Source organism: Balaenoptera acutorostrata, chromosome 9 (assembly GCF_949987535.1).
Source record: "Balaenoptera acutorostrata chromosome 9, mBalAcu1.1, whole genome shotgun sequence".
Classification (NCBI taxonomy): Eukaryota; Metazoa; Chordata; class Mammalia; order Artiodactyla; family Balaenopteridae; genus Balaenoptera; species Balaenoptera acutorostrata.
In genome coordinates this window covers 95,573,758-95,590,424 of record NC_080072.1, presented here as the reverse complement: position 1 = coordinate 95,590,424, position 16,667 = coordinate 95,573,758, and the positions used below count along the sequence as shown (strand labels likewise).

At 45.1% G+C, this 16,667-nt stretch overlaps 1 protein-coding gene across 6 annotated transcripts in view; it reads left to right on the top strand.

Moving 5' to 3' along the window:
• The window catches only part of CADM1 (cell adhesion molecule 1), a 334,650-nt gene extending 318,437 nt beyond the window's left edge, over positions 1–16,213 (top strand). For all 6 annotated transcript variants that reach the window (XM_007196548.2, XM_007196547.2, XM_007196545.2 and 3 more), the window contains 2 exons: positions 11,080–11,211; positions 13,195–16,213. In XM_007196548.2, coding sequence (XP_007196610.2) covers positions 11,080–11,211; positions 13,195–13,313 — 251 coding nt within the window. In that variant the 3' untranslated portion in view covers positions 13,314–16,213. The remainder of the gene's footprint in view (positions 1–11,079; positions 11,212–13,194) is intronic.
• The last annotated feature ends 454 nt before the right edge of the window (positions 16,214–16,667 follow it).

Genomic DNA, 16,667 nt, shown 5'->3' with positions numbered 1-16,667 from the left:
GCTTCATTCCAGGATTTAGGTGTTACTAATCCAAAATAAGAAGCATATCCTAAAAAGGAGGGGAAGGAGATTTAAAATGGTCAGAGCTAAACAATTATATGAGCTCCTATGATGTTGTGGGACTTCACTGCCAACCAGCTGCAGCTTTTGAAACATTTTGATCAGTTGCTTCTTAATAAGTCAATAAGGAAGGGCCCTTCCTCATCAGGAGAAACCAAGGCAGAGGACTGTAGGTGCTGACTCCAGCCTTTTGGAAACAAGGGTTCCATGTTGCCCTTCTTGAAGAGATTTCACTGCAGCTCCCTTGAATAGCTGGGTGCTGAGGTGCAGCTTTAACTACAGGTCTTATTTACCCAGTGAGAGAATAAGATGGTACCACTATCTTTCACAAGCAATAGATTTATTGCCTCCTCTGTGCTTCTGTCAAACCTCAGGGACACCTTTATTTTTCTGCTATGTAGCATGTCCCAGTTTGAATTTGGCTGATGGATTTTCCCACAGAGTGGAAGCTCCAGGAGGCCATATTGGTTTTGTTCACTGCTGTACACCTGTCGTATCATGAGCACGCAATTGATACTTGTTGGGACGAATAAGTGAATCCCAAATCCCAAGGAGTTTAGATAGGTAAATAAATAGACGATTAGAAACATAGCCGGCCATCAAAGGAGTGTTTTATTTTTGCCTCTTGTTTGTGGTATATTTAGAGAAGTTGCAAACACGTCAGCCTGATAGTCTTTGGAAATAAGAGCAAGTGAGTCCTTCTCCCTGCTTAGAATATCATGCTGAGTGCAAGAAGACTGACTCCTCAGTTCGGGTCCTGACCCTAAATAAAACAGCCCTCTGACACAGTGGCAATTGTATCTTCTCAAGGATCCTAAGAAGGGACCAAGTTCTCCTTGGCCCTGATCCCTCTCAGCATATCAGCCAGACAAGGATCACTCGGATACGCAGAAGTCATTTTTCTCCTCTTTAGGAAAAGGGGACTAAATCAGCCCTTATCCCTTCCCCGAACATCATCAATTAAGGAATAGTCCAGGTCTCTCGGCTCTGCACCAAGTCAGAGGAAGCCTTGCTGCAGCTCTATCAATCACCCCTGAGTCGGGAGTGATAAACCAATAACTGTTTGTGTTCATAATAATTTGGTTAAATTAATAATTACGTTGTCCCCCTCCCCTCCCCCGTCCAGGAACGCTGCAGTTGTATATTGCGAGGGAGCCATAAGTCAAGTAGAATCCTAATGATCTATCAGGCTGGGGCTGGGCTTCCTTTGCATCTGGTTTGATGAACTAATCAAAAACTGATTAGCACCTTTGTTCAAAGGGGCTGCTGATTAATCAATTACTATTGATTGTGAGCATGGCTTCACTCGGCAGCAAAGAGACATCCGAAGGGAAAAAAAAAAACACCCGATAAAAATTGAGCAGCTGTCATAGTGTTTAAATTTATTAAAACAAAATACATTATTTTTTATGAAGCTGTCTTGAAATGGGTCACTGAAGGAGAGCATATTGATTGAGAAAGGATGAACTTCTTAAATTTCTGTAGCCCAGAGACTGAATTCAATTATAATACAAGACAAACAGGTTAACACCCGTCTTAAACAGTCCATCAATAAATTAGAGGAGGTGTGGTACATGTAATGCTAAACTGTGGTAATGAATAATATTACCATCCATTCCCTGCTCCATCTGGGTAGAAATGTCATTCTTTCCTTATTGTGGATAAATGTTATATCCTGCGTTTCCTTCACAATAATGATGGTCTGTCTTCGGCTGGCCCCTTGTCCCCCTTCCTCCCCGATACACCACTGCCGCCTCAGCTAATGACGGTTTCCTAAGCACCATATGGTGCCCCAGCCTCACCCAGCAAAGCAAGCTGCCCAGCTGATCCTCCCCTTCAATCTGCATTAAAAAATTATGCTTGTGTGTAGTTCAGTGATTTAATTATTGGAGGACCTGGGGAGCTTCTCCAGTTCGACTTTGAACGCTTTCATGGACTTTTTGGGTGTTAACTTTATTGATGACGGATCCACAAGAGTTTTGCGTTGCTCTATCAATTACATCTGCTATTTCCCGGTGACAGCTGGTGGTTATGGCCACCCATGTGGAATAGAATAGCTTCAAGCCTATTTATCCTTCTATTTTAGTTTAAAACTTTTAAAAAAATGCCTCCAACTGCCTCCCTCCCTTCAGCAATGGAAGGAAGGTCCTTCGGGGACTGTTTAGTGGAGTGCGGTGGTAAATATGCCGCGTGCCAGGGAATGGCCCTCCGGCACAATCAGAGCAATCCATCAGGCTTCTGCTTTTGAAGCAAAGGCACCAACAAGAAATTTCAGAGCCCTCATGCTTCCCAGAGAGAGACACGTTTTCAACTCTGGCCCTACATACAAGAAAGTGATCCGGAAAAATCAACGCCTCCCTCACAGTGCATAGAAAAGTACGGATGGAAGGCAGATTCTAAGTGGCTTTGATAATCCATGCCAGGTGTTAAGGAAGAATCTAGGTGAGCCAGCTATAGTTCCTTAAATGGATTACAGAGGAAACGTGGGCTCAAAATATGGTCTAGATTTAGTTAATGGAAGCACTTAAAGGCCTTCAGATCCAGATTATCAGTTCTGGGGTGGGATATAAGACCATCTGGCTGTCGTTGAGTGTCCGCAAAGTCTGGCTGAACTTGCTTGAAATGTGTGTAAGAAACTGTCAATAGACATAGCATCTGGGGGGACTCTTTCCTTACTGGCTCCCACATAAAGTATGGCCCAGACTTGGCAAACAGGCAATTGCATTTTTTTGTTAGGCTAGTAATAATAATGATGATGATAAAGAAAAACATCAAAAACCAGCTGGACTATGTAGACAAATTCAAGATCTGGCCCCTAAATCGCAGGTGAGGTCTTACTTAGCTTGTATTTGTATAGTACTTGAGCGCTCAGGAAGCTTGTGCACACATATGATCTCATTTGATCCGTATTCATTCAACAATTGTTTGAGCTCCTCCTATGTGCTAGGCTCTGGCCTGGGCACCAGGGATACAGCAGTGAACAAGACCAACCAGAGGCTGGAGCTGCCCCGGATTTCACGTGCCAGGATCCTGCCCTCATACAGTTACATTCTAGTCAGGGAGACAAGCTCAAAACACAAGATAATGTCAGCCTAATGCTGTGGGAAAAAATAAACCTGGGTAAAGTGAAAGTGAGTGACTGGGGCTGGGAAGAGGTGGAGGGTAGCTTAGAAATGCTCACCAGGGGAGGCCAGTGGGACAGGAAGACCAAGAGATGAGCATGAGAGCATGAGCCAGCCATGGGAGGATTGTCATGAAAATCCTGGGAGATTGTTAAGGAAGGGGTTGTTCACAAATGAGGGAACTGGGGCTGCAGAGGTTAAATAATTTACTCAAGAGACAGAATTTAAACATATGGGTCTTCCTGGCTCTTCAGGAAACAGAGACTTAGGTTTAAAGTGGTTATCCTTCCCCTGTGAAATCCACACTTCCTTTGCTCTGGTATCTTCTTGGGAATTCTTTTCCTCTTGGACCCTTTTCAATTCAGACTGTGCATCCAAGGAATGAAGCAGGGAAAGCTGGGCTCTCCAGAGCCCATCAGGTATAGAGCCACGTGCTGACGACCGGGAAAGATCTCTTCCAGCGTTGAATCACGCTCTTTCCCATTCAAAGGGGACCTTAAACTCTGCTCAGATGTTTTCAGTGCCACTGTCCCATTGATCTCCTAAATTATGGGATGGACTTCCCACTGAGACGGTCCTAAATGCCATGGGAAAGTGTTGAGTTGCAGAAGGTTAAAACATGTAGATTACCTTATTTTAAAATTCCTTTTAGTACAAGGCAGTAGACTGACAAATCATATTGGGTCCGTGCCAGCTTGGCCATGACTTTACCACCACGATGTAAGTTTGAATTTCATGGTATTGCTGATCTTCCCATAATCCAACATGCTACTGTTTCCCCCATGGGGAGGAAGGAGACCATCAAATAGGAAATTTTCCTCCAAATTAAAGAGTTGGCAGGCTACAACACAAAATATGAATTCCAGTTCTACAGGTTGGACACTGCTTTGGGGTGACTTCACCATATTCATTAATCCATCCTCACACCCCCAAATGCCTGAGGTCCACTGAAGCATCTTTCTCCAGAGAGAGATTCTAGTGGGAAATGTATGTTTAGAAATACTTTTACAACCCTGTTCTCTTTATCAGATGTATACTCCTTTAAGGAAAACTCCAGTCTCATCCTCAGTACCTTCCTGTTGCTTAAAATGGAAAAGGCAACCACACTTCTAAGTCCTTATTGTTAGATGACTAGAGAGGACTCAGGAGCGTGCCTTGTGGTCTCTTTGGTGATGCTTAATGTCTTCGGGAGGATTTGCATCCTGTTGCCTCAAGTCATTTCCACTGTTGTTTACATTAACAAAATCAAGTTACTTGAGAAGGGAGAAAAATCAACATTAAAAAAAAAAAAAATCTTGTTCTCATGTTTAGCTGACAAGAACTTAATATCCTGATACTTAAATGGTACACCTGCGTGATAACTTGGATTGGGTGGCCTTCAGCCGCCAGGCCCACAGCCTTGACCGCCACCCAGGGCCACCAGTCACGCCGTGTGCCATTTACATAAATGAAAAGAAGGGGTTTGGTGACTTCAACTCAGCTAGTGTCTGTGGGGCATCTTACCCTCTGAGAACAATGTTGAGCGTGCAGTACGACCCTTACCCCAAAGAGCTGATAAGTATTTGCCTGGAATCAGGGATTAGAACTGGAATAAAGCCCTCTGTAGGCTTTGTTACAGCAGATTTCAATTTGGCAAACACTTACTGAGTGCCTATGATATGCCAAGCCCTGGCCCAGAGAGGCCGCTTCATATTCGGCGACACACTGGCCTCTCAAAACACCCTTGTGAATAGTATGATGGTGCACCGTGGCCCAGAGTAGCTGATTGACCTGCCTGAAGTCTCACAGAAAAGCAGTGAAGCCCAGCTTCTAGGCCAGATCTGTGGGCAAGTCCAGCGCACTTTCCAGCGGGCCATACAGGAGGTGAGGTCCTAACTCTTCCTGCATCTCCTGTTTGGGCCTGTTCCTGGAGGATAACATAGGCAGTAACCGCCTAAGAGCCCCAGGTCCTGATCAACATACAGCCAGAGCCCGTGTGCGGTACTTCTGATTTCTGTGAATGCCTGCGGAGCTCTGGGTGGCAGGATGATGATGATGATGATGACCGCAGTTTTCCTTTAAGTAGCTTAACATAGTTCCTTTGAAACGATAGCGTAGCTGCAGTTACGTTGCTAGAATGAGATGCAGCCGAGGGGTAGTCCTAGATGCCTGGGGTGCTGTATAAGAACCTTCATGATTTTTCTTGCCTTACATTTATTCCTTCCCTTCCACTTTCTCAGAAGACAGAAAAGAAATGTTATGCTGCACGGAGGCTAGTGTGCTCCAATATATATTAACATCTTAATGGGAAAGCTGTGCATGTACTGTATACATTTACTACTCTCTGACAAGAGGGAATTAAATGTCAGAAGGATTTGTAGCATCTATAATTGAATTGCTGCTGAGAAAAGCAAATCTTAAAGAAGAATAACATATTAGGATTAGCAAATAATGTGGCATTTTGTCAGCGCATGCCATTCAGTTTGTTCCCCTTCAGTAATAAAGTTGTGCTTTTTAAAATGCACACTTATTTTTGTTGCCGTGGCGGGAGCTGCGATAGGTGATGAGAATGAAAAGCTGCGGTTTTCAGATGGTGCAGGTTTGGGGCTTGGTTTTGTTTAGTCTTTGAGGTCAGATTTTGGGTTTGTCTCAGATGTGGAAAATCCACTGTCAGGCTTTTTCTTTCTTTCTAGTAAGAAGTAACAAATGACATCATAGTCATTAAGGTTCCTATGCGATAGACTAATCCCTACAACCCTAGGAAGCAGGGGGCAGCGATTCCACCGTCAGCACCGCTTCTCGAAGTTTCTAATTAAACTGACGTGTCTAGCCAGACCTCAGCCCAGGAAAAAGACTAGAACTAAAGCAAGTGACAGAACTGCTGTGAAAAGTCAACAGTTTCACTTTTTTCCCAGCTATTCATCGATAGAGAAATTACAGAAGGTTGACCATATGAATTGTCCGATAAATAGAGGTAGGAAGACCCATCTCCTTAGAACCTCCCCTATGTTTTAGGTATTAATTTTAAAGATGAGACCTCAGGTAGTTTATAACCTTTGTTTAAAAATAGTATGTGCATTTAAGGGGAGTGTCTAGCTCTCCCCAAGTGTTTAAGCGTGCTTTCTAGCCCAGGCCAAGGGTGGGTTGAAAGGTGAAGGAAAGCCAAGGCAGGGTGGTCCTCCCGCCCTCTGCCGTGTGCTTGAACCGTATTACTGTATCGCACTTCCGCTCGTCCGAGGTGGCGATCTTAGTGTCCGCTGTCTCTGTGGCCTGGGCTCAAGGTAGGCCGGCTGCAGCTGCAGCGGGCTGTCTGCTCAGCGGCCCCTCTGCCAACGTTGCTGTCTGCCAGGAGCTTGTCTAGGACATCCTGGCCATTCCCTGGCTATCCACGGATCTCTGCCTCGGGCAACAGAGCCTCCCAGGCTTTTCACAGATCCACGATTAAGGCATTCACATGGCAGTTTATGTCAGGCATTACGTGCCAGGTGGTAAAGTAGCCATAGCAACCGGGATCTGTTAGGCAGCGTGATTGCCCGAGCCCCTGCACTCAGTCATTTGAGGAGCAGGAACGAGTAGAGAAAAGGAAGTCCCTGCAAGGAGGGGAAGGAGGCTGAAGTTCCACTAGCAGTCACTTTTCTTGTCAGGCCCTAAGGAACGAGCGTCTTTAGAACTCCCCCTTGCATATTGCCCACAAGGAAAGGATCAAGCCAGCTCACCTGGCCCAAAGTAAAGAAAACTGAGCAGATTGGGACATCACTCTTGGGAGAGTCTTTGAATTTTTTTGTCCTGGCGGTTTCTGAGATGCTAATGGGAACCCCATGTGGGTGAAGCTGTGACCCAAGCAGTGGTAGCCAACTTAGCATTCTGCAAGCAGCTCGGAAACCCTCACCTGGAGCCAAGTTGTTCCAGCTTTTTGCCCAAAGAAGAGCCAATTCACGAATGCTGAACAGTTCATGACTGAGCTGTCCTTAAAGAGTCTCGTGCTACACTTAGAGCCGTAGACGGGGCTGCAGCACGGGACAGTGCAGGCAGGAAGGATTGTGCCCCAACTCTGAGTTGACACTTCCCAGCATCTACAAAGTGCCCCTGAAAATCAGGCTCATGGAAGGACAACGCCTCCGTTACTTGAAGTCCCGTGTGAAGTGATCCGGGATGGCATTCCACACTCCAGTGGGAATGTGTCACCCAAACTTGCTTGGTTCTTCAAGGCTGGAATAACCTTTGTGCCATAAATGTACACCAGGTCAAAACGTGGCTTTCCTCTTTGCAATGATGGGGAAAAGCTAAGTTCCAGCAGGATGAACACGGTTACAGCCGTTACTGAGAGGGGCAATCGTGTCCCTTAGAGACAGGAAAACACTCCCTCTAAACCAAAGAGCTGTCCACTTGCCTGAGGATCGGGCATGTTGCTAGTGTTTATTTTTCAGTGTAGAAGCTGAGGACAGCTGTAGAATCTGTAGGTTTTCTTCTCTGCCTGATTGAGAAAAGCAGCCCGAAATCTGGAGAGGATGTCCCCCGGCAAGTTCACGGGACCTGAGGGAAAGGGTCTGCACCCCAAGAGGAGCAGGATCTGTGGGTGATGGTGAAAGTCATAGACTTTCCCAGGGTTTTCAATTCGAGGTAGTCGCTCACGGAACTGGCCAGAGCTTTTGCTCTGTGAGCAGAACAGGAAAGACCACACAGCCGATGGACTTTGTCAGAGCCGCGCTCCTGTTGGTGGCTGATACTACCCTGGGTTCCAGTTTGCATCCTACTGCTTTAGCCCGGTGCCTCTCTGTGTAGAGTCTTGTGTTCCTGCTTCGTGCAGTGAATGAGGCACCAGTCCACAGCATCTAGGGGTAGGTAACCAGCCTTCAACTGTGCCCCTCACCACCTTGGACCAATCAATGGCACTGTAAAAACTCCCCACCCAACCCACACGTGAACACATAAAAAGGAGTGAGACGAGTCTGGAAACAGCGCCACTCTTCGTAGCGGACGCCAGGCCATGCCGGGCAATGGAGGATGGCCAGGGCTGCATCAGTGCCCGCTGCAGTAAACCCCGGGGCGAGCCAGGGGTGGGAAGAGGCGGGGCAGAGCTGCAGCCCACACTGTGCCCTGTAAATTCAGCATCACTTACCTTCTGGGTCCGTCTGCAGTAACTGAAGGCAGGAAAGATGTCTCGGGGATTAACTGGTGGTAGTAAACTTTCTGATCAGAATGAGTATCAGAAGATAGCTGGAGAGATTACCCCTATAAATAAGTATCTGTAAAATATGTATGTCCTTGAGGGTAGGGAAGATAATTAGAACCCAGGTATTTCATGTGGGCACAGGGCAGGGAGAAAAGAGCCGCACTGAGCCTCTTCAGCTCTGAGCTCATGGGGAGCAAAGGTCAAAAGAATGATTTTGGCTGGAAAAACTAATCCCACAGATACGTACCCTGTGAGGTTGGTTGGTTGGTTCTTCTTTATCACAGAGCTTCCCCCTCCTTCCTCATCTCTCCTCCCTCTCTCCCTCCCTCCCCCCTGTTCTCTCTCTGGCTCTCTTTTCCTAGGCTTCTAGAATGTTCCTGTGCCTAGGCATGGAGAATTCAGCCCTGTAACAGAGGACAGGGGAGTGCTTCCCCCGGTGGGTTAAGCCTGTGCTGGGGCAGCTTCCCTCCCCTCCGTCTTCCCGGGACGGGACCTCTCTTCACCTCTCGCCTCTTGTACCTAACTTTCCCCACTGCTCAGTAGCTGGCATTACTTTGCTTTTCTCACCCAATTCTTAAGACACAGGGAGTTAATAGAAAGAGCCTTATCTCTCAACAGGTCTGAAGCTCATGGCCATTGGAGATGAGTTAATTCTCATTCCCACAAGATCCCCTATTTTGTCAGCTCCCTAAGGAAAGCACAACTTTCTGGGTTTTCCAGGACTTTGGTCTCCCCGTGAGCAATTTTGAACGTGTGCAGTGGGGTGAGAGTCTCCAGCGTGTAAAGCACCGTCCTCCAGCAGATACCCCGTGTCCAGGGGCACCCTCCAGGGCACGCTCCCCTTCAACAAGCTCTGTTGTCTTAAAAGAAAAAAAAAAAAACACGTTTCCGTAGCTGAGTTCTGCCTCGTTGAAATGACTTTCAAGACGCAGAGGCTGTTGCCTCTGCAGTAGGCAGCACGTTGGGCTGCGAAGGGAGATTCCACTCTGCCACATTTCAAGTCGAGCTTATTAGACATGCGGCTGGAGGGGCCCACACATCACGGAGTGGGCTAATTAGCTGCAGTGCACTCCGCCTCCAACCCATCTCCATTCTCCTATTAAACTCCCTTCACCCTGTTGTCCTGGGCGACCCGCTGCTGCCTCTGATTTGGCACTTCTGTTTGGGTTTGGATTTGGGATTTTTTTTTTTTTTTTGGTCGTCCTTTCAAAGGTAACTTAATGAAATACTTTAAATACTTCATTTTTTAATTTAAACTCTTAATTAAAGCACTTTTCATGGAACCCTCAGTCACGAGTTATTTCCCCACATCCTTCAGTACTTAATCTCAGAGCAGAATTGGAAATATCGATAGAAAGTGTAAATCATGCCCTCCTGCTGAGAGCGTTGTATCAGGTTTCGGCTCAGAAGAGCACCATTACCTTTAGCTGTCACGGATCTGTACCCTTGATCGATAAACTTCAAATATTATTAGAGGTGGAGGCTTCAGAGATTTGCTCTGTTCTTTGGAGAGAGACAGAGATAAATCTTTCTTAAAAATTGACTCGAATTTGCACTCTCCGTCTTCCTGGTGAAATGCATTTCTCTTAGGCGTCCAGCAACTGCTACGGGGACAGATTTATAGGCCATGTGCTTCTTGTACTGAAAGATTTAAATGGTAAATCCTTCACATATGACTTCACAAATCATGTAAAGTTAAAAGTTTTTTACCGTTTCTGTTGCTGCTGTGCTTAAATTGTAAGGTGCAGCTAGTAAATCATTTTAATGGAGGTGTCGTACTTGACTCAATAAAAAAAAAAAAAGACAATGGTTTGGCTTCCACTCCAAAATGTTAATGTATTAATCAACGGGAGAATAATTGTTTTTTACTACATTATAAATCTCGGGTGCCATTAGGATTTCAGCAAGGGGTGATGTAGACACATTCCTAAATTAAAATTGTTTACACTGCCATACATCCATTCTGCATGGCCATAGCTCATTCGGGGTTCACTTTGGATTTGTTCCCCAGCCAAACATGTCGTTCCTCAGTCGAAAGAAGACATCCCGAGGGAGTGATGCTTATAAAGGAAAATTAATTGCATCGTGAAGTGTTAAATAAATAAAAGAAAAACCATCTGTGGCAATGGACAATTATTCCTTGCTGTCTTTTTTGAAATAGGTTTTTAGGTTTTTAGGCTGAGGCTTACTCCCTCATACATCCCAAATGTAGCAGGTACGTCACTTGTCTCTAGTCCCCTGATCCTTGTTTTATCTCTAGGCAGCTGGGGCTTTTGAGCTCCTTACTGTTCCCATGCAAATGCCTGGCAGGGAATAAGTCCCTGGGCATCTCTAGAAAGATGCTTGAGCCACCCCTCCACAGCTCCCGTTACGGCCTGAAGGTGCCAATCTGAGCGCCCTTAAATAGTTAGGTTGGCCTCCTGAATAGGATCTGCAGCTGGATACAGAGAGGGAATGCCAAGACCAGGTCAGGACTGGACAGACTCTATTTCTTCTCTCCCTGCTCCCTAAGCTTGTTTAGGTGCGTTAGCATCCGATGCCGCTTAGAATGAAATGCCTTGAGGGGAGAACAGATCAATGCAGCACTGAACAGGTCCCCTCGGTGGAACTTGATCCATCTTGACTGTTCTCCCTGACTCTTCCATTAAGAAAGAAGGTGACCTCTGACCCTGGAGGCAGTGTCGCCAGGGCTTCTGGTGTCTCGTAATACCCTCTACATCCCTATTCCTCTTCTGATTTCAACAGATTCTCGAGCAGGTGAAGAAGGCGCGATCAGGGCAGTGGATCACGCCGTGATTGGCGGCGTCGTGGCCGTGGTGGTGTTTGCCATGCTGTGTTTGCTCATCATCCTGGGGCGCTATTTTGCCAGACATAAAGGTAAGCCAGGCGCTTGGGCAGCCAGGAGGCCTTGTATCACCACGGCGCCTGCCTTTGGGGGACTTGGCAAGGTTGTCCTTGATAGGCAGTTCGGTTTCTGTGGCCACACAGCCTCCTTGATTCCTGAAACTGGGAGAGAAAAAAATAGAAATCTTAGCAGCGGCTGATGAGGACTCTGAGAGCTGATGAGTAGCACTCCTTGATTTGGATTTTTCCCTAAATGAAAAGCTTTATAGGTGTGTTATTCTACAGTTCATTATTGGGGATAGGGTAAAAATTATAAGGGGCTGGTGTGTGAGGTGTGGCGTACACCCCAAAATGATAAACAGGGAAAAAGCAGCTGCAGAACCTTCTGCTTTGCGGGATGCAGGTAGACTAGCCCTGCTCCCCGACCCCCAACTCTGGGTAAGCTGGTCACAGCGGCTAGAATACTTTCTTGGTTCAATGTGCCTTAAAAGCCACATAAATATGTATTTTTAAAATTATGAGTGCAATTGATTTAAATTGCCATTAATCATCACGCTTATCAACTGTGCCGTCTGGATGGGCAATCATCTTTGGGAAGGCTCCTCCTCTCTGCCCCATGCTGCTCTGAGCCTCTTCTCCCCTCTCCATAATTTATCCTTCCTTTTGTTTGTCGGCCCTTGTCTTTCTCGGGTATTTTTCTCAAGCGCTGTGCAGTGGGCTCCCGAGCCTTTCCTATAGTATAAACTCCAGGCACTGGCAGTCTGCTTGATTGTAGAACTCGGGTTTGGGGAGGGTCCCCTGAGCACAGCAACAGAGGTCCAAGGTGTTTGACAATCACCTTTAGAATCCGAAGTGCCCGTCTCGAGTGTAAAACGGTTTGGGGCCCTCAGTACTGGGGGTCCTTCAATGAGTGCTGCCCATGCCCAGCACTCTGTATACCCTCTGCCCACGCCCAGGAGGCAGTCTGTTCGGCCAGAGAGCAGGGCCAAAGTCTGCACAGCAGCTGAGGGGACCCAGGGAAGAGGGCATACTCTATAGCGGAAAGGGACATGGGGGGACCATCTGACCGCCTGCCTTCTCAGACTTGTCACTTTGAAAACTTGAAAAATACAACAAATAGATCAGCCTTTCTTACTTAAGAATCCTGGAGAATACAATACCTAATGGGAGGAGGGTGATTTGATTATGATGGGCAGTGGAAGCTCTACCTGTATTTCATACTGAGGTGCAACCCTTGTCTTTCTCCGTGTAAACCATTGGGACTTGCTGATAAAGAGTGTCACCAACTCCGTAACGTTCTGTCTATTGTCATTATAAAGTGGCTATGCCAATTAGCAAATCCATGAATCTGGGTCCGGGCTAGAGTGACATCAGGAGCGAGAATCACTTGTTCCTTAAGGCAGCTCCCACGCCTTGATTCCAGCTGTTATAATATCAAATTATTTCTCGATCTGGAACCCCACTCTGTGATGGAAGGCAGAAGAAAACCAAACCTACTTGTACAAATTCAAGCACATTCTCACTTACGGACAGGCAACAGTGCTTCCTGAAGACAGAAGACGAGGGTTCAGATAAATGATTTGAGATGACAATAGAACATCAGCAGGGCCCTAATTCATTTATTGGCTAATTGCTCTTCCTTGCTTTGGTCTTTAACCACGTACATGCACATATCTGGCCATTGGTCCTGGGCGTTTACTGTCAGCAGCTCTCCAGCTTTCTGCATTTTTAGCTCCCACTCACGTCTTCTTCTGCTGACATCCTCTGGTCATAATCACGGCTCTAATGTCTCATTTGCTGAATTATATCGCAGCGGTTCAGTTGGAGTGGTGCCTTTGGAACCCCCGGATCCCCATTTGTCTCACCCACCTCGCTCTCTTCTTCCAATTGTTTTTTCCCCTCTGCTGCCTGCACACCACTTCGGCTGATGATGGCCATAAAGCAAGTTGCCATCTCTGTACCACTTTACACAGAGGCCATCAGACAGTCACGGTGCTTTACCCCTTCATCTTTCAGGTACATACTTCACTCATGAAGCCAAAGGAGCCGATGACGCAGCAGACGCAGACACAGCTATAATCAATGCAGAAGGAGGACAGAACAACTCCGAAGAAAAGAAAGAGTACTTCATCTAGATCAGCCTTTTTGTTTCAATGAGGTGTCCAACTGGCCCTATTTAGATGATAAAGAGACAGTGATATTGGAACTTGCGAGAAATTCGTGTGTTTTTTTATGAATGGGTGGAGAGGTGTGAGACTGGGAAGGCTTGGGATTTGCTGTGTAAACAAAAAAAAAAGAAAAGAAAAGAAAGAAATGTTCTTTGAAAAGTACACTCTGCTGTTTGACACCTCTTTTTTTGTTTGTTTGGTTTTTCAATTTTTATTTCTTCCTACCAAGTCAAACTTGGACACTTGGATTTAGTTTGGATAGACTGCAGAAAATTCTGTGCCTTGTTTTTTGTTTGTTGGTTATGTTCCTTTTTTTTTTTTTTCCTCCCTCCTTTGTGCGCATTTATTTTTCCCAAAAAACTTTGGATTTTTTTTTTTCCAAAATCTCGCATTTTGGAATTTGCCTGCTGGGATTCCTTAGAATCTTACCCCCACCCCTTATTTTCTTATTGTTTTTCCTTTCCTTTGTTTATTTTTTGAAGTAACTGCTTTCTGTTCAAAATTCAGTTTCATAAAAGGAGAACCAGCACAGTTTAGATTTCATAGTTCAGAATTTAGTGTATCCATAATGCATTTCTTCTCTGTTGTCGTAAAGATTTGGGTGAACAAACAATGAGAACTCTTTGCTGCTGCCCATGTTTCAAATACTTAGAGCAGTGAAGACTAGAAAACTTAGACTGTGATTCAGAAACTGTTCTGTTTGCTGTGGAACTACATTACTGTACAGGGTTATCTGCAAGTGAGGTGTGTCACAATGAGATTGAATCTGTCTTTATTTCTGTATCTGTAGACGGCTCAGTATAGATACCCCACGCTGTCCAGAAAGGTTTGGGGCGGAAAGGCCTCCTCCTTTTTCAGTGCCCTGAACAGACCTGACAGGTGAGGTCTGTTCCTTTTATATAAGTGGACAAATTTGAGTTGCCACAGAAGGGGAAGTAGGGAGGGGGGAAAGATAGTTCTGCTCTGGTTATTTCTGTTCCAAATGATTCCATCCACCTTTCCCAATCGGCCTTACTTCTCACTAATTTGTAGGAAAAAGCAAGTCTGTGTCATGTGCGAATGACTGAATGGGACAGGGGTTTTTTTTTGTTTTGTTTTTGTTTTGTTTTTTCCTTTGTGCTTAGTTAGGAAGGCAGTAGGATGTGGCCTGCATGTACTGTATATTACAGATATTTGTCATGCTGGGATTTCCAACTCGAATCCGTGTGAAACTTTCATTCCTTCAGATTAGGCTTGACAAAGGCAGGAGGTACAAAAGAAGGGCCAGTATTGTTCTCAAACTGGTCTGCCGTCCATCTCAGTTCTCGAAAGGTCAGAGCAGAGGTGGAAAAACAGCATGTAGGGATTTTTCAGTTACTTAATCAAAACTCAAATGTGAGTGTTTTTATCTTTTTACCTTTCATACACTAGCCTTGGCCTCTTTCCTCAGCCTTAAGAACCATCTGCCAAAAAATTACTGATCCTCGCATGATGGCAGCCATAGTGCATAGCTACTAAAATAAGTTACCTTGAACATATCTTAGATGGGGAGCCTTGGGAAAAGGCAGAGGAGTCAAGTTACCATTTACATTTTTTTAAAGAAATGTGGGGATTTTCACTGAAACGTCTAGGAAATCTAGAAGTAGTCCTGAAGGACGAAAACTAAACTCTTACCATATGTTTTGGTAAGGCTCCAGACTCCAGAATACAGTCCCTATGGAAAGATGGCATCAAAAAAAAGATAGATCTATATATATATAAATATATATTATATAACATTTTCAGTGAGTAATTTTGGATTTTGCAAGACGCATTTTTACTATTGTTACATTATGTGGAAAACTTACGCTGATTTATTTAAGGGGGAAAAAAGTGTCAACTCTTTGTTTGAAAGCGTGTTTATTTTTCTTGTCTTTATTTTAACCTTTGATAGAACCATTGCAATACGGGGGCCTTTTGGGAACGGACTGGTATGTAAAAGAAAATCCATATTGAGCAGCGTTTTGTTTTCCCCTCTCCTATCCCTAGGCACTTAACCAAGACAAAAAGCCACGACAAACATCCCTTTTTCAGTGAATTTTATAATGTGCAGCTCTATTCCGAGCCCTTAGCACTCATTCCGACCATAGTATAATCGTATCGAAGGGTGAGAACCATTTAGCATGTCGTTGAAAGGTTTTTTTCAGTTGTTCTTTTTAGGAAAAAAAAAAAAAAAAAAAACGAGAAAAAAAAAAAACACAAACCCTACCATTGCTCACTGAATTGGCATCTCATTTTGGGGACCTCCCATCTTTCCGTTTTGAAAAGTGTACAGTAGTGCAGTGCTCCTGATGTGACTCTATGGCTTACAATGTTGACATGTCTCAGGTTCATGTGTTTTGATTGGTGTTTTCCGTCTCAGGTAGATTGCAAAGTGTAGGCCCCATGCATTGGAAAAAGATAATAATAATAATAAAACAAAGCAAAAACAGGAAATTATGGATTTTAGTTGTATATTGGTTTATGTATTTTTTTCTTAAGTATACAGTGCACTGTTTGAAATGTATTGTTGAGTATTACTTTGTACAGGTTGATCACTTTTTTAGAGTGAAGAAAGAACAAACTTGTTTTTTGTGTTTTTTAAAGGAATATAAAATAATGAAGGATGTATAATTGATGCCAAATAAGCTTGTTCTTTAGTCACACCGACGTCTGACTTTTCCCTTTAGGCAGTTCTGTTTTTGAGGTGTACATGGACGATGTTACGGTGTATGAAACTCCATATCCATATGTTCCATTCGCATTTTGTATTGGTTCATGTATACCATTTTTACAAAAAAAAAAGAAAAAAAAAGAAGTACTATAAAATATCTGTCTTCTTAATAAAAAAAATTAATGTTACCAAGTGATCCTTTTTTCTCATTATGGACTTCTTACGGACGTCTCGGCCTGGGAGAAGATGGGCCCCTGGTCCGGCTTCCTCCTTAGCACCTCACGCAGGGCCAGGAGCACGGGCGGTAGATGCTAGGAGGTGCTGCCGGCTGGGCTTCTTGGGACCGCCTTCTCTCCTCTGCTCATCCTTCCTGTACTTGATCTCTCCTCCCCTCTCAGCAGATAGGTGGGCCAGGTGCTCTGGCATCGCGGACTCAGCGATCTGTGCAGGTGCGCAGGCTGCAGCGCGGGCCAGCCCGGGACGGCCCCTCCCGTGGATGCGACCCCGCCCTCACTCCCCTATTTCCACCCAGCACCCCACACCCACTCCCCTGTGTTGGCTGCTCCACTTGTCTCTTCCTTTGGGATTTCGTGTCTTCACAATTCATCCTTCTTCATTTCAAGTTCTCTCTCCTTTAACAAAAAGACGTG